The sequence below is a fragment of the Mastigoproctus giganteus genome, chromosome 11 (genome assembly GCF_048544385.1).
Source record: "Mastigoproctus giganteus isolate SK-2022 chromosome 11, ASM4854438v1, whole genome shotgun sequence".
In the NCBI taxonomy this organism is placed as follows: domain Eukaryota; kingdom Metazoa; phylum Arthropoda; class Arachnida; order Uropygi; family Thelyphonidae; genus Mastigoproctus; species Mastigoproctus giganteus.
This window is the reverse complement of record NC_143585.1, coordinates 81,162,901-81,190,377: the sequence shown is the minus strand read 5'-3', so window position 1 is coordinate 81,190,377 and position 27,477 is coordinate 81,162,901. Positions and strand designations below refer to the sequence as shown.

At 38.3% G+C, this 27,477-nt stretch overlaps 1 protein-coding gene across 3 annotated transcripts in view; it reads right to left on the bottom strand.

Annotated features, from left to right (window-relative positions):
- LOC150078191 (voltage-dependent calcium channel subunit alpha-2/delta-2-like) overlaps window positions 1-27,477 on the bottom strand; it is a 663,667-nt gene that overhangs the window by 595,113 nt on the left and 41,077 nt on the right. For all 3 annotated transcript variants that reach the window (XM_090384688.1, XM_090384689.1, XM_090384690.1), the window contains exons 2-4: window positions 20,754-20,813; window positions 4,676-4,811; window positions 4,017-4,148 (exon numbers count right to left, since the gene is read on the bottom strand). In XM_090384688.1, the coding sequence (XP_090240814.1) occupies window positions 4,017-4,148; window positions 4,676-4,811; window positions 20,754-20,813 (328 nt within the window). The remainder of the gene's footprint in view (window positions 1-4,016; window positions 4,149-4,675; window positions 4,812-20,753; window positions 20,814-27,477) is intronic.

Sequence of the window (27,477 nt, the reverse complement as noted above, 5' to 3'; positions counted from 1 at the left end):
TATCCCATGTATTTTTCTTCTCTGCCACATGTCTCATTAGTTCATCTGACATCCATTTAGGCCTAAACCTTGAATAATATTTCTTAGCTGGTATGTAAAGCCTAGTAGTTTCCAAGATTAATTCTTTGAATGCCTTCCATTTTGAATTTGCTGTTAGTAACATCATCAGTTGGTCCCACTGTATAGAATTTAAATACTGTCTCAGACCACCGTAGTCACCTTTACGAAAGCAAAAACCCTTCCCTTTACTCTTGATGGTAGTTACCTCTATCCCACTTCAGCACACTGTGATCACTGCCACCTAGTGGTTCCTTTATCTGCAGATTCTTAATGCATGAAGAATCACTACTGATAATCAGATCAAGAGTATTACTCCCTCTAGTTGCCTTTTGAACACGTGAGTTGCCTCACGAACAAGAGAGTACATTATGAGAAATGCAGGAAAATCTGTCACTGAGGGATTGGTTTCAAACCTCTCGGGTTGCAACATGTCACATTCGGTTTCTGTGTCTCGCCGAGAGCTTGTTGGCTCTAAAGGCAGAAACACATTAGGATCCATATTTACTCCTTTTGGCCCTTGGCAATTTAACTGTTCTGCGAAGGTTCCATACCAGGAGCAGTGCCTGGTGTGACAAAGTGTAAGGTAGTAAGTGTTATTAATAGAAATATGAAAAATAAAGAAAGATGGGTTTTCTTTCTTGCTCTGTACAAGTACTTTTGTAACAGGAGCTGTTATTCAATAAATAAATTTCTTAAGTATAGGAACTTAAAAGAACTATAAATCACTTTTAAACACTCATACTTTAAGCACAGAGAAAATGCTCGATCACAATCACTTGGCACCCGAGGTCAACAGAAGTTAAACTAGCAGGTCTTTGAATTGGGATAGATATGCCGACCAGGCTAATCGGGTGGTAAAGTGACTGCCTGGAAACCCAAAGGGTGCGGGTTCGAATCCTGCCTCGGGCTTGGATCAGAGTAGAAAATGCAAAAATCTCGGGAGGTGCAATATGGCCACAGAACCCGATGCGCCAACAACTAACAAAAAAAAAAAAAAAAAGAATTGGGATACATTCACACATCTCCAGTCTGTGTGGCCCTCCCCTGAATTCATTTGCAAACAAAATCATTTGCCTCCTTGTTACAGTTTGAAAAACTTCTGGCCTCCACTTGTCTAAAGAATTCCTCATATGTGAATATAGATGCAAAATACTCATTCAGTTTGTTAGCAACCTGAACAGGCTCATCAACAGTCAAACCATCGATAACAAGTGGACCAATCTGATTCATTAGTGTTTACATAAGTAAAGAAGTCTTTGCTGTTTTTCTTTGCATCCTTTGCCAAAGATTTCTCGTAATCTGCCTTCACTTGCCTAACCTCCTTTGTGATTTGATTACAGACTATTTTATATTTATTTTTTAATTTTTGTGTCGCCTGATAATTTATATGCATCCTGTGAATTTTTCTTCTCTGCCATGAGGTCTCATTAGTTCATCTGACGTCCATTGAGGCCTAAACCTTTAACAGTATTTCTTAGTTGGTATGAAGAGTTTAGTAGCTTCTATGATTAATTTCTTGAATTCTTCCCATTTAGAATAGGTTGATGGTAACATTATCAGTTAGTCCCACTGTACAGAATTTAAAACTAGTCTGAGACCACTGTAGTTATCTTTACGAAAGCAAAAACTGTTCCCTTTACCTTGATGATAGTTACATCTTTAAGTAAATTCCACATTAATATACTGTGATCAATGCCACCTAGTGATTTTTTATCTGCAGATTTTTAATGCATGAATAATCACTACTGATATTCAGATCATAAATATTACTCCCTCTAGTTGCCTCTCTAACATGCTGCTGTAGAAAACAATCAAACAATCATCCGATAAATCCACAAAAGCCTTGCTAGTGTGTGATTGACCATCTCACAAGTTCCACTTAATATCTGGAAAGTCAAAATCTTCCATTATAAGACATTCTGATTTATTGGCCCACTATTTCTCTGTACAGTTGTTCATTGTACTTATCAAAGTCATTAAGGGTATACACTCCTACTCTCATTTTTGCTTTCCCAATGCTAATTTTACACCAAACTGGCTGAACATTGCACTGGCCACCCAGGTCAACTGGATGCACTGCCTTAGGTTTTATGTGCTTCTTAAGTAAGAGCATAATCCCCCCCTCCAATCTTATCTGTCCTTCCTGTACACATTGTACTCCCCATATTCAAATCCTGCATCCCCTATATAGGAACTCCGCGACTTATGTAAGGGTGCGTTCCACGAGACGCTACGCAAGTTGGATTTTACCTAAGTCGGAATTTCCCCCATGCTTGTGCAGCACTCGCAACTGTGCTCGCTGAATTGATTGAATCAAAAAGAAATGTTTGACGAAATGTTTTTTTATCTCATGCACAGGAAAAATTACAAAAGCATGTAATTTAAAAAAAATTTCAAAATTATAAAATTACAAAAAAAGGGAGGAGACAGGCATAACTTCATTAAGTTTTACCCCTCGCGCATCGTTACCAGAATTGATGTCTTCAGCTGATAAGTATGTCGCTGCGGAGATTGAGGGCTGTGGAGATTTAGAAGGGGTTGGCCGCTCAACCTTACGAAAGAACATATTAATGGATGACTGGACTGTGGCTTTTTTCTTTTCATCGTAGATTTCTTTGTAGCAAGCATATCATTCATCCCTCTGTTAACTTTTAAGAATTGTTCGCTGTCAGGATCCATCTTGCTTGAACCTATTAAACTACCCGTTGCTTGCCACGAACTTGGGTTGGGGTTCACCATACTTATCCTTAACATCTTTATAAATACTTGTTGCTTTTGCTTGACTCAGGGACACTTGCTTCTGAATCTGATTTTCCATCCATATTATTAACAGCTGTTCCACCTTCGATATAGCACCTGAATGCTGTTTTGTGATCATTGTTGATCTTAAGTGCGTTTATCCTTTGACAATGCATGTATAGCACATTGTCCTTTAAAATAGTATTCACTGTTGAAGCAGCGAGACCTAATTCCCTTGCAATAGAGGGCAAACATTTTCCTGCTTCGGACTTCTTAATCATTTTCATTTCTAAATCAATTTTGTTTTGCTTCCTGGCACTGCCAGCAGTTACACCTTTCGTTGGTCGCTTCCCTTCATCATTGTAATACGTAAATAGGAACGAAGAGAAGTTTTTGAAAATTTGTTTTTTATATGATTGAAGATTTCAGTGAAGGGGAACATGTTTCACCATAATAGCATAAAAACCCACAGAATTGCAGTTATTGGTATTATCACAAATGCAATAAGATCAAGTTTACTACCCGTTTATAATTAGATGCACTAAGAGAAAAGCCCAATAAACCAAAAAGTACAAATTGTTTTTATTGTTTTTGGGTTGTGACCTCCAGAAACGTGCTTTAGAAAAATATCACAAAGGCATTCAAAATTGATTCTTATAATGGGAACATATGATAATGATGAAAGGGTAGTGAAATTTCCATTATAAATATGACCTTTCAGAGAGATATTAGTTCAACTTCCAAGGACTTGGAACGAATTACAAAAAAAAAAAACAAAAACAAAAAAAAAACAAAAAAAACCACAATGTGTTATTGGAATTACGATATTTTTCACGATACCTCCATTTATTCCTACATGATGCAAAATACGTTTCCAGGATTTCCTTAAGTTTGCACTGGCCGGCAAAAACTTACGTAAAGTCGAATTTCCATAAGTCGAGTATTATGTAAGTTGGGGAGTTCCTGTACATAGTTCTAATACATCACTAAACAGTTACAACTGAAAAGAAACCAATAAGAAACCATTAAGTATAATTTGTCACACAGCTTTGTATAAATATTTGGATTTGTATACCACATCTAGATTTTAAATTACATCATTGCAGATCTCACTTTCCAATTTGCCCTTGCAGTTCTAGACCTGAGAGAACAGTATGGAAAACCTAGAATTAATAAAAAAAAAACACGATTAACTGACAGAGTAAACAATATCCTACCTGGATAACTCCTCATAAAACCAGTCTGGCTACCAAAATGTTGCCAGTACAATTCTGGATCATTCTGAAGGTTCTCAATAAAAACTTTATCCAGAGCTTTTGACCACTGTATTCCATTCAAAATTTCTGGATCTATAAAAATAAATAAATCACTAACCACTATAAGTGTAGAATACTGCAATTATTATACAACAGCACACAATAATATGAAATTATTTTTCTTAGTATTAAACAATTATTTTTCCTAGTTTACAAACAAAACATAATAGCCTTATAGCTAACATATTCTGCTTTTCAATAAAAATGAGGTGGTTGCAGATTTAAAAAAATATATAAAAAAATCTATATTTTGCAAGCATTTAATTTAAGTTCAACAAGTTTTAAGAAAATGTTAATACTCTTGTCTATATTATAAGGTGAACCTATAAAATCCACTATATTATTATTTAGACAGCAACAGGAATGCAACATTAGGAATAATAACAACAAATAATTAAAAGTCACTTTGCTATTTAACAAAAAACATCTCAAATAATATAGTTATAGCTAAAAATATGACATATTAATCAAAAATATTTAGATATTTCTGAACTTATCTTATTAAAAAGAAAAAAGCAATTCTTTGCCATGTAAGCATATTATCGAAATTAGAAACTTACAACCCTCATAAATTTCCAAAGGAACATGAACACCAGAGTATGATAAGTTGATGCCTTTTTTAAATTTTTCACTGTAGATAAGCCTGGAATCATTATCTGAGAAGTTCTTCATGTTAGTCCATTCCACTTTTTCTTTCTAGAAAAAATAAAGTCAGTGTAATAAATCTTTAATATATTATATTAATAATTTATTAAATATTCAATAATGTTCAGTGCAGAGCAGTTAGAGTATAATACATTATATAATAACAGGTGCATGTATACCTGCGTGTACACCAATGCTAGGAGTTTGGTAAATAAATTTGATGAATTTGAGGTATTGCTCAAAACATCAAAGGCAGATATTGTTGGGATATCAGAGACGTGGTGTCACACAGATATAAGGAATGCGGAACTCGAATTTGGGGAATACAATGTGTATAGAAAGGATAGACAGGACAGGACGGGAGGAGGGGTTATGCTATTAGTTAAGAAACACAAAAGTCCAAGGAAGTGAAGCCAGTCGACATCGATGGACAGGGCAGTGTCGAGTCAGTTTGGTGTGACATAAGCATAGGGAAATCAAAATTGAGAGTAGGAGTGTGCTATAGGCCTAATGACTCTGATGAGTATAATAAGATATTGTACAGGGAAATAGAGTGGGCCAGTAAATCAGAGAGTCTTATAATGGGGGATTTTAATTTCCCAGATATTGACTGGAATTTGTGGGTTGGTCACTCGTACACTAGCAAGGCTTTTGTGGATTTATTGGATGATTGTTTTCTACATCAGCATGTTCGTGAGGCAACAAGAGGGAGCAATACTCTTGATCTGATTATCAGTAGTAATTCTTCTTGCATTAAGAATCTGCAGATAAATGAACCACTAGGTGGCAGTGATCACAGTGTGTTAAAGTGGGATTTACTCAAGGAGGTAACTACCATCAGAGGTAAAGGGAAGGGTTTTTGTTTTCGTAAAGGCGACTATGATGGTCTGAGACAGTATTTAAATTCTATACAGTGGGACCAACTGATGATGTTACCAACAGCAAACTCAAAATGGGAAGCATTCAAGGAACTAATCTTGGAGGCTACCAGGCTTTACATACCAACTAAGAAAGATTGTTCAAGGTTTAGGCCTAAATGGTTGTCAGATGGACTAATGAGACATGTGGCAGAGAAGAAAAATGCATGGGATACATACAAATTAATGGATGACATGGAAGCCTATGATAGATATAAGTTGGTCTGTAACCAAGTCACAAAGGAGATTAGGCAGGCAAAGGCAGACTACGAAAAATCCTTGGCAAAGGATGCAAAGAAAAACAGAAAAGAGTTCTTTACCTATTTAAACTCAAGAAGGAAAGGGATGAATCAGATTGGTCCACTGGATATTGATGGTTCAACAGTTGAGGATCCTGCTCAGGTGGCTAACAATCTAAACGAGTATTTTGCATCTACATTCATGCATGAGGAATTATTCAGGAAGGAGAATGATGTAGGTAAAGTAAACATTGGCAGTGAGCTGGATGATTTTGTAATAACTGAGAGGAAAGTGGAGGAGAGATTGTTGAGGATAAACATAAAAAAGGCACCTGGGGTGGATGGGATCTATCCAGTTATATTAAAGGAGGCAGCAAAGGAAGTAAGCAAACCCCTAGCCATAATTATGAGAGCTTCTTTGGACTCAGGGGAGGTACCCATAGACTGGAGATGTGCAAATGAAACCCCAATTCACAAAGGAGGATCAAAGGCTGACACAAGTAATTATAGACCTGTTAGTTTAACTTCTGTTCCAGGTAAATTAATGGAGGCACTGGTTAAAGAAGCACTGCAGGATCATCTAGACAAGAATTCAGTTATAGCTCAGACACAGCATGGTTTTGTTAAGGGCAGGTCTTGCCTGACCAATTTGATTGGATACTATGATGTAGTCACAAAAGAACTGGATGCAGGGAATAACTTTGATATTATATATTTGGATCTTAGAAAGGCTTTTGATACTATTGCACATGAAAGACTGCTGCACAAATTGGAGCAGTGTGGCATTGGAGGCAAATTGCTGATATGGATAAGGGGATGGTTGAGAGGCAGAAGACAGAGAGTGGTAATCAATGGACACTGCTCAACGTGGACTAATGTTATCAGTGGAGTTCCTCAGGGTTCAGTGTTGGGTCCGTTGTTGTTTTCGGTGTTTATGAATGATATTGATGATGGGATATCTAGTTTAATGTCCAAGTTTGCAGATGATACCATGGTTGGCAGGGTTGTTAAGGACACTACTGATGCTATGCTGCTGCAACAGGATCTGGAAAGGTTGAACAGATGGGCTGAGAGGTGGCAAATGAAGTTTAACATTGACAAATGTAAAGTACTACATATGGGAAACAGTAACCCCAGAGCAACGTATCAACTCTGCAGTACTACACCGACAGTGGTGGAGAATGAAAAGGACCTGGGGGTAATTGTGCAGGCAGATATGAAGTTCTCTGAGCAGTGCAGACGAGCTGCAAGAGTAGCTCATGGTGTCTTGTCAATGATATACAGGAATTTTTCTAGCAGGGATAAGGAGGTGATTATTCCCTTGTATAAGGCAATGGTTAGGCCACATCCTGAGTACTGTATACAGGTCTGGAGGCCTCATTTCAAGAAGGATGTAGAGCTGCTGGAATGGGTACAGAGAAGGGCAACAAGATTAGTGAATGGAACAAAGGGTTGCTCTTACGAAGAAAGGCTTAAGTTTTGCAAATTACAGAGCCTGGAGACTAGGCATCGGCGAGGTGATCTGATAGAGGTGTATAAGGCTTTGAATGGCTTGAGCATGCTCAATGCCAATGGGATTCTTCATCTTGCTCAGAATAATCACCTCAGAGAGCATAAATTCAAATTGAGGAAGGACGGATGTCGGATAGATGTGCGGAAATTTGCCTTTGGCCAGCGGGTGGTTGGTTGGTGGAATCAACTTCCATCACTTGTTGTTGAAGTTAGCCTAAACAAATTTAAGGCTCAACTGGACAGGTATTTCGAGGGAACAGAGGGGTGGAAATGTGAGTGGTGTGTTTTTTTTTTTTTTTTGGATGATGCTGAATAAGCTTGCTTTCTTGCATCATATGCCTCTACTAATGCTAATGCTAATAATAACATATATTCATTTGCAGGAGTTGAATTAGAAAAGGTATGGAGTAGGGGCTTAAAAGAGAACAGGAATTCTGTGTGTTATCAGACACTCAATCTAAAACACAGATGGATCCAATATCTTTCTATTTCAGAATATTTAGGAGCAGTCAGGTTGGGTTGTCTCCCTAAAATCCACTCATGCACACCTTCTCGGCGGTAAGCCCTGTTACGTCACTTAGGTGTGTACAGCACGACGAAACAAATGGCCCTCAGTCCCCAGCGACTTTCACCCCCCTCTCTTACGGCAGCGAGAGGATCAGAGTGAAAGCAGAGGGTGCTATGAATCTCTGGGTACGACCAGGCTGCCATGCACGGAAACTGAACTTGGCCTGTTACAAAGTAAGATCGCTCATCGGTGAAGATAGGATATTAGAGCTGGAACAGGAATTAGAAAATGAGAATTGGAATATCATCAGTTTGGCTGAAACAAGAAGAAGAAATGAATCACTTATACATGTGGAAATCTGCTGTACACCAATGGAAACAGTGAAAGGAGTGAAGGTGGAGTTGGCTTTCTGGTCCATAAAGATGTAAAAAACAACATTTTGGAATTCAAAAGTACATCACCAAGGGTGTCAAGACTACTACTAAGGATTTCTACGAGGTATAAGCTAAAGGTTATAATGATTTTTGCACCAACATCAAGCTATGGTGATGAACAGGTTGAAGAAATGAGCACCAAATTTGAGAGTCTTCTAGATGAGCAGATAACCCACTACACTACCATTATGGGGGATTTCAATGCTAAGGTTGGAAAGAGACAAAACAGCACAGAAAGGGGAACTATAGCAAATTTTGGTATTGGTAAAAGAAATGAAAGACTTGTGGAATTTGCAGAATCTCAAGGATTGTCAGTAATGAACACTTTTTTTTTCAAAGAAAAATGAACAGAAAGTTGGACATGGAAGAGTCCAAATGGATTAACAACTAACAAAATAGATTTCACCTCACTAACGGAAGATATATCATGAATGACATTACCGTCCTGAACAAAGTAAACATTGGAAGTGATCACAGAATGGTGAGATGCACACTTGATACAGCTGTAAGAAAAGAAAGGAAAAAACTGACTCAAGTAAATAATACGAAGGTCTTTGAGATAACAGAAGAGGAGAAAAAAGCAGTATGTACTGGAACTTAAGAACAAGTTTGAGCTTCTTTTTTTTTTTCTTTTTTTTCCGGTAGTTGTTGGTGCGTCGGCTTCTGTGGCCATAATGCACCTCCCAAGGTTTTTGCAGTACTTTGATCCAAGCCCAAGGCGGGATTCGAACCCGCGACCTTTGGGTTGCCAGGCAAGCACTTTACCCACCTGGCTAGCCCGGTCGGCGTTTGAGCTTCTGCAGACTGCTCAGGACCGAGATATCGACGAGGAATATTACAACTTTCTGAAAGTGATAAAGCCCAAGAATCGTATAGGTAAAAAGAAATCCAAAGAAGAAAAAATTAGTCAAGAAACACTTGTCACCATGAACCGAAAACGACAAATGAAGGGCAAAATAAACCCTGACAAGTAGAAAATTGAATATACTGAGTTATGCAATGCCATTAGACTCAGAGAGGATATAAGAAGATTTAACACAAGAAAAGTATAACAAGCATTAAGGGAAAACAAAGGACTTAAATCAGCAGCCATGAGCAGTAATACAGAAAGACAAATGATAGTGAAACTGAAGAATAGCGATGGTGTACTTATAAATAACAGAGAAGGCATAATTCAAATAGCAGAAGACTACTATAAAGAATTATATAAGGAGCGAGGGAATGATGCCAGCAGTGGGAAAGATGGATTGCAAATTAGTAACACATTCAACATACCTGATATCCTTCCTGATGAGGTGGGCGCCTCCGTAGCCAGGTGGGAAGGAGCAGCAGTGCATAGCACACGCTTCTTGATTAGACCGGGATTCGAGCCCATCACCACCAAATACGGAGGATGCAGAAAGGTCAGGGGAATGACCACCGCATATCCCGGAGCAATATGGCCTTAGTTGCTAATGCTCCTAAAAACCAAAATAACAATAACCTGATGAGGTAGAACATGTGCTGAAGTTTTTTGAGACCATAAAAAATAATTGTGACTTCGAAGAGTGCAGTTCGTGACTTTTAAAGAGAGTAGAAGGTACACGAAATCTAGATGCTACAGAAGAGATTGTACTTAGCAGCGATGAACAGGAAGAAAATTAAATGAACATACATTATCTCACATATAAGTATCACAGTTTGTAAGGTAAGACGTTTGTTCAGTTATTACTATTTAAATTACTACTATTATAAAACTTAAATTAAAATATTAAGTTATTACTACTATAAAAATTAAATTTCCGATAGCTATTAAAAAAAAAAAATGGCGTATTTTTGTTAGCTTTTGGAATGTAACCCCCATTTTTGTATTGGTCCCATATAACACAGTTTCGCATTATACGAGATTTTGTAGGAAGTAAACTACTGTGTTATAGGAGGGTTGCCTGTATACTAATCTAACAGATTTCTAATACAGTGCTATGTATTTTGCTATTTAGTTTTTGCTAAACCTTATGCTATGAAGTTCGGGATTTACGTTAAGCTATTCCATATCGTATAACAATGGTGGCAAGTTACGAACGGTAAGTTCTACAGACACTAAATATTAACTTTCAAAATCGCCATCTAAATAAAATAAACCAAGGAGCTTGACCAAGACTATAAAGCTACTTATTGAAAATAATTTTGTATAACAATTAAGTCAATAAAGCTAAATATATATAAAAACTTAGCATCCTTGGCACCGGAGCTGCAAAAATCTTAGCCAACACAGTAATAACCTCATACCCAGGGATTCACTGATAAGATTATAACAATTAGGTTGGCATTAAATTACAGTAATGACAGTACACTACTGCAACAGGTTCTGGAAAAGTTGAGCAGATGGGGCTGAGAGGTGGCAACTGAAGTTTAACATTGACAAATGTAGAGTACTGCAAATGGGTAGCAGTAACACCAGAGTAATGTACCAACTGGGTGGTACTACACTCAGGATAGTGGAGAATGAAAAGGATCTGGGGTTAACTGCACAGTCAGATATGAAGTTTTTTGAGCAGTGCAGACAGGCTGCAAGAATAGCTCATGGTGTCTTGTCAATGATATATAGGAATTTAGGCCTGACCATTGCCTTGAGTACTGCATACAGGTCTGGAGGCCTCATTTTAGCAAGAATGTAGAGCTGCCGGAATGAGTACAGAGAAGGGCAAAGAGATTGGTGAGTAAAACAAAGGGTTGCTGTTACCAAGAAAGGCTTAAGTTCTGCAAATTGCAGCATCTGGAGACTAAGCACCTGTGAGGTGATCTAATTGAGCTGTATAAGGCCTTGAATGGTTTGAGCAAGCTCAATGCTGATGGGATTCTTCCTCTTGCTGAGGGATAATCTGAGCAAGAGAAACAATTGTCCTTCCTCAATTTGAATTTAATCATAAATTCAAATTGAGGAAGGACAATTGTTGAATAGATGTGCAGAAATTTGCCTTTAACCAGCGGGTGGTTGATAGGTGGAACAAACTTCCATTTGTTATAGTGGAGTTCAACAACTTAAATAAGTTCAAGGCAGAACTAGACAAACATTTAGAGTGAATGGATGGATGAAATGGGAGTGTTGTTTTTTTTTTTTTTTTTTTGGCTGATACTATACAGGGTGTTTCAGTTAAACGTTTCAGAACTTCTAAGAGGGGTAGGGTACATCCTGACAACTCGAAATCATATAGCAATGTGGGGTCGGAAATGCTTTCCTGAAGCGGTGTTGTACACAGAAGCACCATAAAAAGAAAAGAGACCGTAAGTGAGAAATCGTTTTAATAATACATGAAAAGAAGCAAAAGGTACATGGATTAAAGTAAGTGTTCCAAGTTTCTTCCACGGGCTACAATGCACGCCTCACGTCTCCGACGCATGGACATCCGAACATTCTGGAATACTCCAGGCGAATTTCGAATTTCTTCGGCAGCTACTGCGATTCTTGCAACCAGCTCCTCAGCATTGTCAACAGGGGTGTCATAAACTAGCGATTTCATATGACCCCAGAAATAAAAATCAAGACATGATAGGTCGGGTGACCGAGCAGGCCAACGCACGGGACCACCACGTCCGATCCACTGTTGACCAAATGTGACATCCAGGTAGTTACGAACATCTCTGCTATAATGGGCAGGGGCTCCATCGTGTTGGAACCACATTGTCTGTTGCTTCGATGCAGAAATCTGTTCATCTCTCAAAAGTTGTGGCAATACTTGCTGCAGAAAGATCAAGTAGATAGGTCCGGTTAGACGACACGGTAACAGGTAAGGTCCGATGAGGTGATCTCCCATAATACCGGCCCATACATTGACCGAAAATCGAATCTGTGCTGCACGACGTCGTATTGCATGCGGGTTCTCGACCGCCCAGATATGGTCATTATGCGTGTTGAAAATTCCTTCCCTTGTGAAGGATGCCTCATCGGAAAACAACACTTCAGCAGGAAAAAGGGGATTTGTAGCACATTTTCCAAGGTACCACTGTGCGAAAGCAATACGAGGTTGAAGAAACTTCGAACACTTACTTTAATCCATGTACCTTTTGCTTCTTTTCATGTATTATTAAAACGATTTCTCACTTACGGTCTCTTTTCTTTTTATGGTGCTTCTGTGTACAACACCGCTTCAGGAAAGCATTTCCGACCCCACATTGCTATATGATTTCGAGTTGTCAGGATGTACCCTACCCCTCTTAGAAGTTCTGAAACGTTTAACTGAAACACCCTGTATAAGCTAACTTTCTTGCATCATATGCCTCTACTAATGCTAATGCTAACACAATTTTGGCTGTGGGTAAGGAAGCAATTCTGCTTCTTTTTGTAGTTATTCCCCACTTTATCCCTCTCCTACATTGGGTGACTAATCCTAAAACAGACTACGCATCTTCTGTTGGTACAATGTGTAAGTTCAAAGACTGATTTGCATGATGTGGAGACAGAAAAACTGGTATAACTCACAGGTTCCTCTGCCTGAGGTTGGCTAACTACAGTACCAATTGAAGAGGCTTAAATAATTCCTTTAATTGCAGGTGGTATTCAAACCAAGACCTCTCCAAATGAGTAGCAGGTGGCAATGCATCTTGCCAACTAAGCTGCCAAAGAGAACATATTCATGTAAAATATGTAAAGAATAAGCTTCTCAAGAAAATCAATATGGTTACACTAAAGCCAAATAACCAGTTATTTTGTTTGTGCAATAGGTGTCAATGCTAACTACAGATGTTTCAGCAATGCATATTGTGTGCATGAAAAGATTATGATTTGGTGTTTCATGGCACACTGGTAGCAGAGGCTTTGATGTTCTAAGTCCAGTGTGCAAGAAATGTTGAAGTGCACATTTTAAAATTACAATTAGCTAATGCTATCCTAGCCTTTTCAAAATTGTGAAAAGTAGGAGGATTTTCTCATCTTCTCTTATTTTTTTTGAAGCCAGTAGGATTTAAACTACCTTTAACACAATATTCCTTGGTATTTCAATATAGAGTAATCCAAAAGTGGGTATTCTGCTGCTTTTAAACTAATGACTTCATTCATGGGTATTCAACCACCTGTCTCAGAAATTATCTATACTAAAGTTTAAAAGGATAGATGGAATATGACCAGGATATGTGTATCGTGGGTAAAAGTAGATAACATTTTAGAGAAGTATCATCTTTTAAGGGTGCAAAAGGCAATATTGTTGTACACATTAGCACTAATGATATTAAGAGTAGAAGATCTGAGGACTTACTTAATAAGTACAAGGCAATGTTAAGAAAAAGTTGCAAGTTAGGATTCAATTCCAAAGTATCTGCAATTTTGTTCAAACAAATTAGGAGGGAGTATACGTTGGGCACCTTTTCAATCAATTCGACCATGGAGAGAATGTGCAAGGCTTATTAGGGCAGAAATTTTCTCAGCATGGTCTAAGCTTGTTAACAGGGGGAGTGTTTTTATAGGGATAGGATACCCTTAAATAGAAGGGGTGTAAGAATATTTGTTGATGCTATCAAGGCAGTGATGAGTGGGTCGGAAAACTGCTTGCTTGGCAGGATACACAGACTAATATATTAATTAGAGCTGCAGGCAGAGGTGAATGTGATCCTTGCACTTCTTCTATAGGAACATGCAACAGCCTGGAAAGCAAGGTTTGGGGATTTCATTCCTTTCTGTGAGTCATCACAAAAAAAATAAATACATGGATTGTATTAGGGTAACTAAGAGCAAGAACAGGTGCATATATACTAATGACTGGAGCAATGAAAATAAATTAGATGAATTTGAAGTACTCATTAAATCATCAAATGCAGACATTATAGGAATGGTGGAGACATGGTACTACTCAGACATAAGTGATACTGAATTTGAATACAAGGAGTACACTGTATATAGGAAGTGGAGGCAGGGTTATGCTCTTAGGTATGAAGCAAATTAAATCTAAGGCATTGCAGCCAGTAAACATGGGTGGCCAGTGCAATGATGAATCAGTTTGGTGTGACATAACCACCGGGAACACAAAAACAGGGGAGCAGAAGTTACTATAGGGCTAATAACTGTGATAAGTATACCAAATAACTATACAGAGAAATAGAGTGGGTCAGTAAATCAATGTTTTATAATGGTGGATTTCAACTGCAATTTGTTGGTTGGTCACTCACAAAACAGCAGAACTTTTCTAGATTTATTGGAGGACTGTTTTCTGCAGCAGCATGTTAGAGAAGCAACAAGAGGAAGCAATACTCTTGATTTACTTATCAGCAGTGATTCTTTGTGAATTATTAAGAATCTGCAGGTAAAAGACTGACTTGGTGGCAGTAATCACAGTGTACTAATGTGGAATTTAATTAAAGACATAGCTAATGTCAAGGGTAAAGGAAAATGTTTTGTTTTTGTACAGTCTCAGTGATCTCAGACAGCTGTTAAATTCTATGCAGTGGGATCTGCTGATGATGTTGCCAATAGCAGATTTTAAATGGGAAGCATTCAGGGAAGTAGCCGCAGAAGCTATAGGCTTAGAATTAGTATTCTTAGGATTAGCAAAGCCACATGATGCAAGAAAGCAAGCTTATATAGCATCAGCCAAAAAAAAAAAAAAAAAAAAAACCTTTATTTCACCCATCCACTCGCTCCAAATGTTTGTCAAGTTCTGCCTTGAATCTATTTAAGCTATCAAATTCTACAACGACAGATGGAAGTTTGTTCCAGCAATCAACCACCCTCTGGCTAAAGGCAAATTTCCTCACATTTATCCTACAACCGCCTTTCCTCAATTTGAATTTATGCCCTCTCAGGCAATTATTCTGAGAAAGAGGAAGAACACCATCAGAATTGAACATGCTCAAACCATTCAAGGCTTTATACACCTCAATCAGATCACCTCGCAGGTGCCTGGTCTTCAGACACTGTAATTTGCAAAACTTAAGCCTTTCTTCGTAAGAGCAACCCTTTGTTCTATTCATCGTTCTATGCCCTTCTCTGTACTCATTCTAACAGTTCTACATCCTTCTTAAAATGAGGCCTCCAGACTTGTATACAGTACTCGAGGTGTGGTCTGACCATTGCCTTATACAAGGTACAAGAGGATAATCACCTCCTTATCCCTGCTAAAAAAATTCCTGTATATCATTGACAAGACACCATGAGCTATTCTTGCAGACCATCTGCACTGCTCAGAAAACTCCATATCTGCCTGCACAATTACCCCCAGGTCCTTTTCATTCTCTACCACTGTCGGTGTGGTACCACAGAGTTGATACGTTACTCTGGGATTACTGCTTCCCATATGTAGTACTTTACATTTCTCAATGTTAAACTTAATTTGCCACCTCTCAGCCAATCTGCTCAACTTTTCCTGTTGCAGCAGTGTACTGTCATTGGTGTCAACCCTGCCAACCTTTGTATCATCCGCAAACTACGACATTAAGCCTGATATACCATCATCAATATCATTTATAAATACACTGGCACCTGCGCGGTGATCTGATTGAGGTGTATAAGGCCTTGAATGGGTTGAGCACGCTGAATTCTGATGGGATCCTTCCACTTGTTCAGATTACGAACCTACGGGGACATAAGTTCAAATTAAGAAAGGACAGATGCAGAATAGATGTGCGGAAATTTGCCTTTAGCCAGCAGGTGGTTAATTGCTGGAACAAACTTCCATCTGTCATTGTGGAAGTTGATAGGTTAAATAAATTTAAGGAGGAACTTTTTTTTTTTTTTTTTTGATTTGGTAGTTATTGGCGCATCGGCTTCTGTGGCCATATTGCACCTCCCAAGGTTTTTGCAGTACTTTGATCCAAGCCCGAGGCGGAATCGAACCCGCGACCTTTGGGTTGCCGGGCAGGTACTTTACCCACTCGGCTAGCCCGGTCGGCTAAGGAGGAACTGGACAGGCATTTGGAGGGAATGGTGTGATTTTTTTTTTTTTTTTTGGCTGATGCTGCATAAGCTCCTACACTTGCTTTCTTGCATCATGTGCCACTACTACTACTACTACTACTACTACAGAATACAACAATGGACCGAACACTGAACCCCGAGGGACTCCACTAATAACATTAGTCCATGAAGAGCAGTGTCCATTGATTACCACTCTGTCTTCTCCCACTCAACCATCCCTTTATCCATAGCAGCAATTTGCCTCCAATGCCACAATGTTCCAATTTGTGCAGCAGTCTTCCATGTGCAACAGTATCAAAGGCTTTTCTAAAATTATATTAAAGTTATTCTTTTCATCCAGTTCCTTTGCAACTACACCATAGTATCCAATCAAATTGGTCAGACAAGACCTGCCCTTAACAAAACCATGCTGTGTTTGAGCTATAACTGAATTCTTGTCCAGATGATCCTGCAGTGCTTCTTTAACCAGTGCCTCCATTAATTTTCCTGGAACCGAAGTTAAACTAACAGGTCTATAATTACTTGTGTCAGCCTTTGATCCTCCTTTGTGAATTGGGGTTACATTTGCACATCTCCAGTCCATGGGTACTTCCCCTGAGTCCAAAGAAGCTCTCATAATTATGGCCAGGGGTTTGCTTACTTCCTTTGCTCCCTCCTTTAATATAACTGGATAGATCCCATCCACCCAGGGTGCCTTTTTTATGTTTATCATCAACAATTTCTCCTCCACTTTCCTCTCAGTTATTAGAAAATCATCTAGCTCACTGCCAATGTTTACTTCACCTACGACATTCCCCTTCCTGAATAACTCCTCATGTGTGAATGTAGATGCAAAATACTCGTTTAGATTGTTAGCCACCTGAGCAGGATCCTCAACTGTTGAACTATCAACATCCAGTGGACCAATCTGATTCATCCCTTTCCTTCTTGAGTTTAAATAGGTAAAGAACTCTTTTCTGTTTTTCTTTGCATCCTTTGCCAAGGATTTCTCATAATCTGCCTTTGCCTGCCTAATCTCCTTTGTGACTTGGTTACAGACCAACTTATATCTATCATAGGCTTCCGTGTCACCCATTAATTTGTATGTATCCCATGCATTTTTCTTCTCTGCCATATGTCTCATTAGTTCATCTGACAACCATTTAGGCCTGAACCTTGAACAATATTTCTTGGTTGGTATGTAAAGCCTAGTAGCTTCCAAGATTAGTTCCTTGAATGCTTCCCATTTTGAATTTGCTGTTGGTAACATCATCAGTTGGTCCCACCGTATAGAATTTAAATACTGTCTCAGCCCATCATAGTCGCCTTTACGAAAGCAAAAACCCTTCCCTTTACCTCTGATGGTAGTTTACCTCCTTGAGTAAATCCCACTTCAGCACACTGTGATCACTGCCACCTAGTGGTTCCTTTATCTGCAGATTCTTAATGCATGAAGAATCACTACTGATAATCAGATCAACAGTATTACTCCCTCTAGTTGCCTCCCAAACATGCTGGTGTAGAAAACAATCATCCAATAAATCCACAAAAGCCTTGCTAGTGTACGAGTGACCAACCCACAAATTCCAGTCAATATCTGGGAAATTAAAATCCCCCATTATAAGACTCTCTGATTTACTGGCCCATTCTATTTCCCTGTACAGTATCTTATTATACTCATCAGAGTCATTAGGCCTATAGCACACTCCTACTCTCAATTTTGATTTACCCATGCTTATGTCACACCAAACTGACTCGACACTGCCCTGTCCATTGATGTCGACTGGCTTCACTTCCTTGGATTTTGTGTTTCTTAACTTATAGCATAACCCCTCCTCCCTTTCTCCCTTCCTTCCTATCCACACTTCAACACACTGTGATCACTGCCACCTAGTGGTTCCTTTATCTGCAGATTCTTGATGTATAAAGAATCATTACTTATAATCAGATCAAGAGTATTACTCCCTCTAGTTGCCTCCCGAACATGCTGATGTAGAAAACAATCATCCTATAAATCCACAAAAGCCTTGCTAGTGTGTGAGTGACCAACCCACAAATTCCAGTCAATATCTGGGAAATTAAAATCCCCCATTATAAGACACTCTAATTTACTGGCCCACTCTATTTCTCTGCACGATTGCTCATCAGATTCATTAGGTCTAGAACACACACCTACTCTCATTTTTCCTTTCCCAGTGCTTATGTTACACCAAACAGACTCAACATTGCATTGTCTACCAACATAAATTGGATGCACTTCCTTAGGTTTTATGTGTTTCTTAACTAACAGCATAACCCCTCCTGCCGTCCTGTCCTGTCTATCCTTTCTGTACACATTGTACTCCCCAAATTCCAGTTCTGCACTGCTTATGTCTGTATGACACCATGTCTCTGATATATTCCAACAATATAAAAGGGTTTATAAAAACCCTTCCCTTTCCCCTGATGGTAATTATATCTTTGAGTAAATCCTATATCGGTACACTGTGATCACTGCCACCTAGTGGTTCCTTTATCTGTAAATTCTTAATGCATGAATAATCACTGCTGATTATCAGATTAATAGTATTACTCCCTCTGGTTGCCTCTCGAACATGTTGCTGTAGAAAGGTCATCCAATAAATCCACAAAAGTCTTGCTAGTGTGCGAGTATCTGGAAAGTTAAAATCCCCCATTATAAGACATTCTGGTTTACTGGAACACTATTTCTCTGCACAATTGCTCTTTATACTTATCAGATTCACTGTCAATTGGATGCACTTCCTTAGATTTTGTGTTTCTTAACTAACAGCATAACCCCTTCTCCCTTCCCGTCCTGTCTATCCTTTCTGTACACATTGTACTCTCCAAATTCTAATTCTGCACTGCTTATATCTATGTGACACCACGTCTCTGATATCCAACAATATCTGCCTTTGATGTCTTGACCAGCACCTCAAACTCATCAAATTTATTAACTATATTCCTAGCATTGGTATACATGCAAGTATACATGCACCTGCTTCTACTCTTAGTTACCCTAACACAGCCCATATATTTACTTGTTCCACTATGACTCCCAGCAGTCCTGGAAATCTCCAGCACTTTTCTATCCAGGCTGTTGCTCACTGTAATAGAAGCAGTGAAAGAATCGCTTTTGCCTCTGCCTGCAGCCACTGTTAATCTTTTAGTCTGTGTATCCCCCCAATGTAGCAGTTTTCCAACCCACCTAACACTGCCTCAATAGCATCAGCAAATATTCTAGCACCCTTTCTATTAAGTGTATCCTATCCCTGTAGAAGCAGTCTCTCCTGTCAACAATTAATGATATTAATTGTTGTCATATGAATGATATTTTGGGAGTTGTGAAAGAAATATAAACTGAAATTATTAGCAATTGAGGAGAGTCTATTCATAGGATTTTATTTCTTGAGAGCACTCCTGGATTGATGCTTATGGAAAGTCTGTTGATGTCTATTCTGTTAGCATATAGATGTCTATTCTATTAGACATCAACTGATTTTGATTGCTTTAAAAAGATACTTTTGCAGACTTTGCCATCTTCAGAAATGCTGAGTCAAAGTTTTATTCACAGTAATGGACTTGCTGTTTAGACCTAGTAGTAAGAAACATTTCCAAAGATTCACCAGAAGAGAAGATCTGAACTCACTTATTTTTTCCTCACCTGGCTGAATATTCGCTAATGCTCAGCAGTGTTACAGAAATTATCAAAATGCTAAGCATGACTTGGGAAAATTTATTACATTTCAAGCTTCCTTCTGCACTTAGTTCTGTAACATAGGACTAGTGAACATCAATTCTTTTTTATTTCATAATAGCAACTGTCTGGTTCTCACAATGAAACTGACAGAACTTATGTCACAAAACATCTATTTCTTCATCATTAACCTGGTGCACTGATGCAAAGTGAAAATGATGCAATGCCAATTGATGAAATTTGTGCTACTTCAACATTTATAAGAACACAATTTTAGTTACTGATTAGTTATTGATACAAAGAAGCATTCCATTCTTTTCAGTTTTTGGGTTGCAAATTTTCAAAACCAGACATCTACATGGCAACCTGAAATCTTTTAATGCTCTGATAGGCTTCAGTAAATGAAATGAGAATATCTTTTTTCTTTCATGGGGGCACAAACTAGATAAAATACACTTAAATTAAGAAAGTACAGTTGAAGCCTATAAGAAACTATTTTAGCCAATGGTTATTAACTGGTGGAATAAACTGCCACTTAATCTAGTTGGACTGGAGAGCCTATTTAAATTTAAGAAATGGTTGGATGGATACATGGATGGAAATAGTTAATATTTTTTCTTTTTTCTTATCTAAGGCCAATACTGGATAAGCCTGGCATCCTTGCATCAACTTGCCTTCATTACTAATACTTTTCATTTAGTCAAATTTACTAATAGATAGTAAAATTACGAGGATATCACTCATTTTTATTCATATCCAAATTTTTATAAGAAATTAAAATTATTACTTTATATATTTTTAATAGTACACAACAAATATACTTACAGTAATTGCACTATCATATGTATATTTTTTAACAGCAATTTCAGCAGCATCAGCAAGTCTCTGAAAAATGAATGAACTAAATCAGAATTCAATAACTACTTCAAGTGCTTTTAAACTACTTTAATTCTTTACTAAACATCATTACATTCACTCTCATTACACTACAGATATCTATCTGGAGTGGTGCTAAGATATTAAAACTTCAAAATATTATGACTATTCATCTTAGAAGAGAAAACCAGGATATTTACAAAGTGGTCAACCACATCTAGGTTTGTATTGAGGATGGGGGGAAGCTATTCCAATGATACCTTAATCTGGCAACCTGATGACCATGATGTAAGCTGACTATATCATTCCAACCAGCTTGTTAACTGTTTCTTAGTGAAAGTGATAGTGCTCATCATTCGCAGGTATGTCACTCATAATATCAAGAACGGTTTCAAAATGTGTGAAACCTTTTTTTTGTAAATATATAGCTGGCAAATTCTGACTTTTGGAAAGCAGGAGGTTAATAGTTGCAAAAATGGTGCCATGATAGGTATCAGAATTTATTTGCTATGCAAAAATCAACAAAAAAATTCAGCAACTGTTGCAGTAAAAGTTTGATTATACATAGAAAGCTAGAAAAAATTTCAGATTTTTTATAATTAATCAGAGGGTAACATGGGAACATTATTTTTGAGAGGCACCTGTCAGGTCCTGGCACCACCACCACCGAAAGGTTAAGCATCAACTGATGATGACTACTTCACGAAAGATACCGTTGCAGATGTCTTCTTTGTAAATGCTGAGGATTCAAAGTCTTGTTTATGACAATGGCCCTGTTGTATAGACTTGGCTGGTAACAGAATTTCTATAGTCTTATCAGAAAGAGAAGACTGAACTCAATTTTTGTTTTTTCCCCTGCCTGAATATCCTCTCACACTCAGCACTGCTATGAAAAACTGATAAAATGCCAAGCATTACTCAAGATAAATTTCTCTAAACAACCACTCATTCTGTGCAAAAATGAAATGTGCACTATCATGGAATACTGTTTCCACATCTGGGGGTGGCACATCCAAAACCTCTCTTAAGCTTCTAGACTCTATTCAAGAGGGCAGTCAGGTTAATTAATGACCTATCTCTTGCAAAATCTATCTTCACTCTGTCTCATGGATATTCAGTTTGTGCTGCATGCCTTTTCTATAGATACTTCCAGGGGCACTGTTCTCCTGAAATCGCATCTTTAATTCCCCAACTCTCTTCCAAACTGGTCCAAAATATGCCTCAACCAGTCAGCATCTATTCATTGTCCAACTCCAAACTCATAGCATGAACTTTTCCTCTTCCTCATTTATCCCTTCTACTCCTGTTCTCCAAAACAACCTCCCTTTGCATATATTTCCTGAAAATTACAATCTACAGAAATTCAAGTCTAGTGCCAACAAGTAACATCTTTCTTCTCAGCCTTCAGCCTATACACAGTGCTAATTACTATAGGTTCTAATACCTTTCTTGTTCAGAGTTTTTATAAAACAAAAAAAATTACATACATAAATTACTGCATATAAAACTTAATGTAATAGTCAATTAGAAATTTTATTTTTTTCCAGTAAAGTGTGCATCACATTAGTGTGCTGATATTATATAAAAGTTGCATATATAATCTACCCACCTGCTTGACTTTTTTTCCTCCCACACATACAAATTTTATTGTATGTGTCTCTTCTTTTTTTTTTATATATATGTCTTGTTCTTTAAATTTTTATTTTTATAGTCCTTCAATTTAACTTTTCATAGGAATTTTCTCTATACAGTATGATGAACTCTATAATAAATTCTTTAGACATTTTAACATATATATTACAAAAATAGCCTGTGAAGCATTTAATACCAATCAGAACACTACTATTATACAGGCTGAATCGCAAAACCAACTGACTGTAAACTAAGTTAAGTGTTTGTGAAATGGTATGAAAATTTAAGTTCTATAAGCATATACAGTATATGTGTATATAATAAATGCAAATTAATGCAATCTTCTCTTGTTAAATTTTTTTCTGCTTCCCTTTCATATGTAGATACAGTAGGACCTCGACTTACGATTACGCCAACATCCGATGTACCATCCATACGATCTTTTATTTTAAGTACCGATCATATTTGCAAGTACCAATTGCTTTCTGACATAGCTGGAACAATACATGGGTGGAAAGTTTCAGACGTGTGCCGCACGGAACATCACTCATATGATTGTTCTCAAACCAATTAGCATCTTTGTTATTGTTCAACGTGTGGCATGCAGAACATCACTCGTACAATTGTTTCAGATCTATGACGATTTCAAACTTCAAGCTCCACCAACCAGTGGCAGAGCTGTGCTCTTTGAAGACTTTAAAGCCAGCAGGGACTGGTTCGAGCACTTTAAAAAAGAGGTGAATATTAGTAGAGGCATATGATGCAAGAAAGCAAGCTTCTGCAGCATCAGCAAAAAAAAAAAAAAAAAACATCCACTTCACCCTTCCGTTCGTTCGAAATACCTGTCCAGCTGAGCCTTAAATTTATTTAGGCTATCAACTTCCACAACAAGGGATGAAAGTCTGTTCCACCAACCAACTACCCGCTGGCTAAAGGCAAATTTCCGCACATCTGTCTTTCCTCAATTTGAATTTATGTCCTCTCAGGTGATTATTCTGAGCAAGAGGCAGAATCCCATCAGCATTAAGCAGGCTCAAACCATTCAAGGCTTTATACACCTCTATCAGATCACCTCGCCGGTGTCCAGTCTCCACTGTAATTTGCAAAACTTTAGCCTTTCTTCGTAAGAGGAACCCTTTGTTCCATTCACTAATCTTGTTGCCCTTCTCTGTACTCATTCCAGCAGCTCTATGTCCTTCTTGAAATGAGGCTTGTATCCTCCAGACCTGTATACAGTACTCAAGGTGTGGCCTGACCATTGCCTTATACAAGGGAATAATCACCTCCTTATCCATGCTAGAAAAATTCCTGTATATCATTGATAAGACACCATGAGCTACTCTTGCAGCTCGTCTGCACTGCTCAGAGAACTTCATATCTGCCTGCACAATTACCCCCAGGTTGCTGTTTCCCATATGTAGTACTTTACATTTGTCAAGGTTAAACTTCATTTGCCACCTCTCATCCCATCTGCTCAACCTTTCCAGATCCTGTTGCAGCAGCATAGCGTCAGTAGTGTCCTTAACAACCCTGTCATCTGCAAACTTGGACATTAAGCTTGATATACCATCATCAATATTATTTATTAATACAGAAAACAATAATGACCCAACACTGAACCCTGAGGAACTCCACTAATAACATTAGTCCAAGATGAGCAGTGTCCATTGATTACCACTCTCTGCCTTCTCCCCCTCAACCACCCCTTTCTCCATAGCAGCAATTTGCGTCCAATGCCACACTACTCCAATTTGTGCAGCAGTCTTCCATGTGCAACAGTATCAAAAGCCTTTCTAAGATTCCTTGCATCCAGTTCTTTTGTGACTGCATCATAGTATCCAATCAAATTGGTCAGGCAAGACTTCCCCTTAACAAAACTATGCTGTGTCCAAGCTATAACTGAAGTTTTGTCTAGATGATCCTGCAGTGCTTCTTTAACCAGTGCCTCCATTAATTTTCCTGGAACAGAAGTTAAACTCACAGGTCTATAATTACTTGTGTCAGCCTTTGATCCTCCTTTGTGAATTGGGGTCACATTTGCACATCTCCAGTCTATGGGTACCTCCCCTGAGTTCAAGGAAGCTCTCATAATTATGGCTAAGGGTTTGCTTACTTCCTTTGCTGCCTCCTTTAATATAACTGGATAGATCCCATCCACCCCAGGTGCCTTTCTTGTGTTTATCTTCAACAATTTCTCCTCCACTTTACTCACAGTTATTACAAGATTATCTAGCTTAATAACTCCTCATATGTGAATGTCGATACAAAATATTCATTTAGTTTGTTAGCTACCTGAGCAGGATCATCAACAGTTGAACCATCGATATCAAGTGGACCAATCTGATTCATCCCCTTCCTTCTAGAGTTTACATAAGGAAAGAACTCTTTGTTGTTTTTCTTTGCATCCTTTGCCAAAGATTTCTCGTAATCTGCCTTCGCCTGCCTAACCTCTTTTGTAACTTGGTTACAGATCAACTTATATCTATCATAGTCTTCTGTGTCACATGTTAATTTATATGTATCCCATGCATTTTTCTTCTCTGCCATATGTCTCATTAGTTCATCTGACATCCATTTAGGTCTAAACCTTGAACAATATTTCTTAGTTGGTATGTAAAGCCTAGTAGCTACCAAGATAAGTTCTTTGAATGCTTCCCATTTTGAATTTGCTGTTGGTAACATCATCAGTTGGTCCCGCTGTATAGAATTTAAATACTGTCTCAGACCATCGTAGTCACCTTTACGAAAGCAATAACCCTTTCCTTTATCCCTGATGGTAGTGACCTCTGAGTAAATCCCACTTCAGCACACTGTGATCACTGCCACCTAGTAGTTCCTCTATCTGCAGATTCTTAATGCATAAAGAATCACTACTAATAATCAAATCAAGAGTATTACTCCCTCTAGTTGCCTCCCGAACATGCTGATGTAGAAAACAATCATCCAATAAATCCACAAAAGCCTTGCTAGTGTGTAAGTGACCAACCCACAAATTCCAGTCAATATCTGGGAAATTAAAATCCCCCATTATAAGAATCTCTGATTTACTGGCCCACTCTATATCCCTGTACAGTTTCTTATTATACTCATCAGAGTCATTAGGCCTATAGCACACTCCTACTCTCAATTTTGCCCTCCCGATGCTTATATCACACCAAACTGACTCAACACTGCACTGTCCAGCGATGTCGACTGGCTTCACTTCCTTGGATTTTATGTGTTTCTTAACTAACAGCATAACCCCTCCTCCCTTCCTATCCTGTCTATCCTTTCTGTAGACGTTGTACTCCCCAAATTCTAGTTCTGCATTCCTTATATCTGTGTGACACCACGTCTCTGATATCCCAACAATATCCGCCTTTGATGCTTTGAGCAATACCTCAAATTTATCAAATTTATTCACCAAACTCCCAGCATTGGTGTACATGCAAGTATACATGCACCTGTTCTTTTTCTTAGCTACCCTAACACAACCCATGTGTTTACTTGTACCGCAATGACTCCCAGCATTCTCTGAAATATCCTGCATCTTGTTTTCCAGGCTTCTGCTCATTCCAATAGAAGCAGTGCAAGAATCACTTTCACCTCTGCCAGTGGCTACTGTTAATCTATTAGTCCTTGTATCCCCCCAAACTAGCAGTTTTCCGACCCACCTAACACTGGCTCGATAGCATCAACAAATATTCTTGCACCCTTTCTATTTAAGTGTATCCCATCCCTGGTTACAAAATTATAACAGAAGCAGTCCCTTCTACTGTTAACAGAAGGGACTGCTTCTGTTAAAAATTACAGACCAGGCTGAAAAAAATTGTACCCCTTGAGCCTTGCACAATCTTTCCAGGGCCGAATTGATCAACAAGGCTCTCATCATATACTCCCTCCTATCGTGTCTGGGCAGAATTTCAGACACTTTCAAATTCAACCCTAATTCACGGCTTTTGTTCAACAACAGTGACCTGTAATTCTTAAGTAAATCTGCCGGTCTCCTACTCTTAATATCATTATTGCCAACGTGTACAACTATATCACCTCTTGTGCCCTTAAAAGATTATATCCGCTCTACAACGTCATCAACATTTGCCCCTGGCAGACATACCCTGGTCCTGTTCCACCTATCCTTTTTACAAAGCATATTCCCCGTTTCCCTGACAATAGAGTCACCAACAACTACTAGTTCCTGTGGGACCAGCACATTTTGACTTGGGGGTTGCCGCTGTTTTGCGTGATGACCAAGTGCAAGCTGTGGCGTTGATGTGGGCAGCTGAGAGCTTGATGGGCCCCCTCACTTTAGATCCTTCGAGGGCATCCACCCTGTCCTTCAAACTCTCATATAGGCCGATAACAACGCTGAGTTGTCACCTGATTTCGTTACACTCCTTGCATCACGCACACACAAAGACATCCCCCATGGCAATATCATGTCCCGTACCCAATTGCTCAGCAAACATCATGCAAGCAGTGTATTTTAAAAGGATGTGATTCAGAAGGCAACTGCCCCCCTCAGTTCTCCTCTGAGCCACAGCATTCCCATTAGCTTGAGCCTTTTGCTTTGCTGCTCTGGTCTGAGTCATGATTTCGATTTAATTTCAATAAAATTTCAATTTCAGTTATAACCCTAAACTTGTATTCCAACCCAGTTATAACACTATATATATTTTTCAGTATCAAATATTATCTACAAGTTCCATTTATATAACTTCCATATCAAGTTATGTATTAATTAATTATGTTACATTTGTAATCTAAGTCGTTATATGTATTTAGTTAAAAGTACAATTTAATTGACAACTAAGTTTAACAAAATTAATAGATTTTGCTGATTAATTGACAATATTATATTATATACTATACTATACTATATATATTATACTATACTAGTTCTAGTATAGTATAATATACTATACTATACTAGCCATCTAGTTCGGGATATAACGTATCGTATAACAATGGCGCAAGTTACGAATGGTAAATCTACGGACACTTAAGTATTAATTAACTTCCAAATCTCGCTGTCTCAATTCAGAATAAACTAACAATTCTG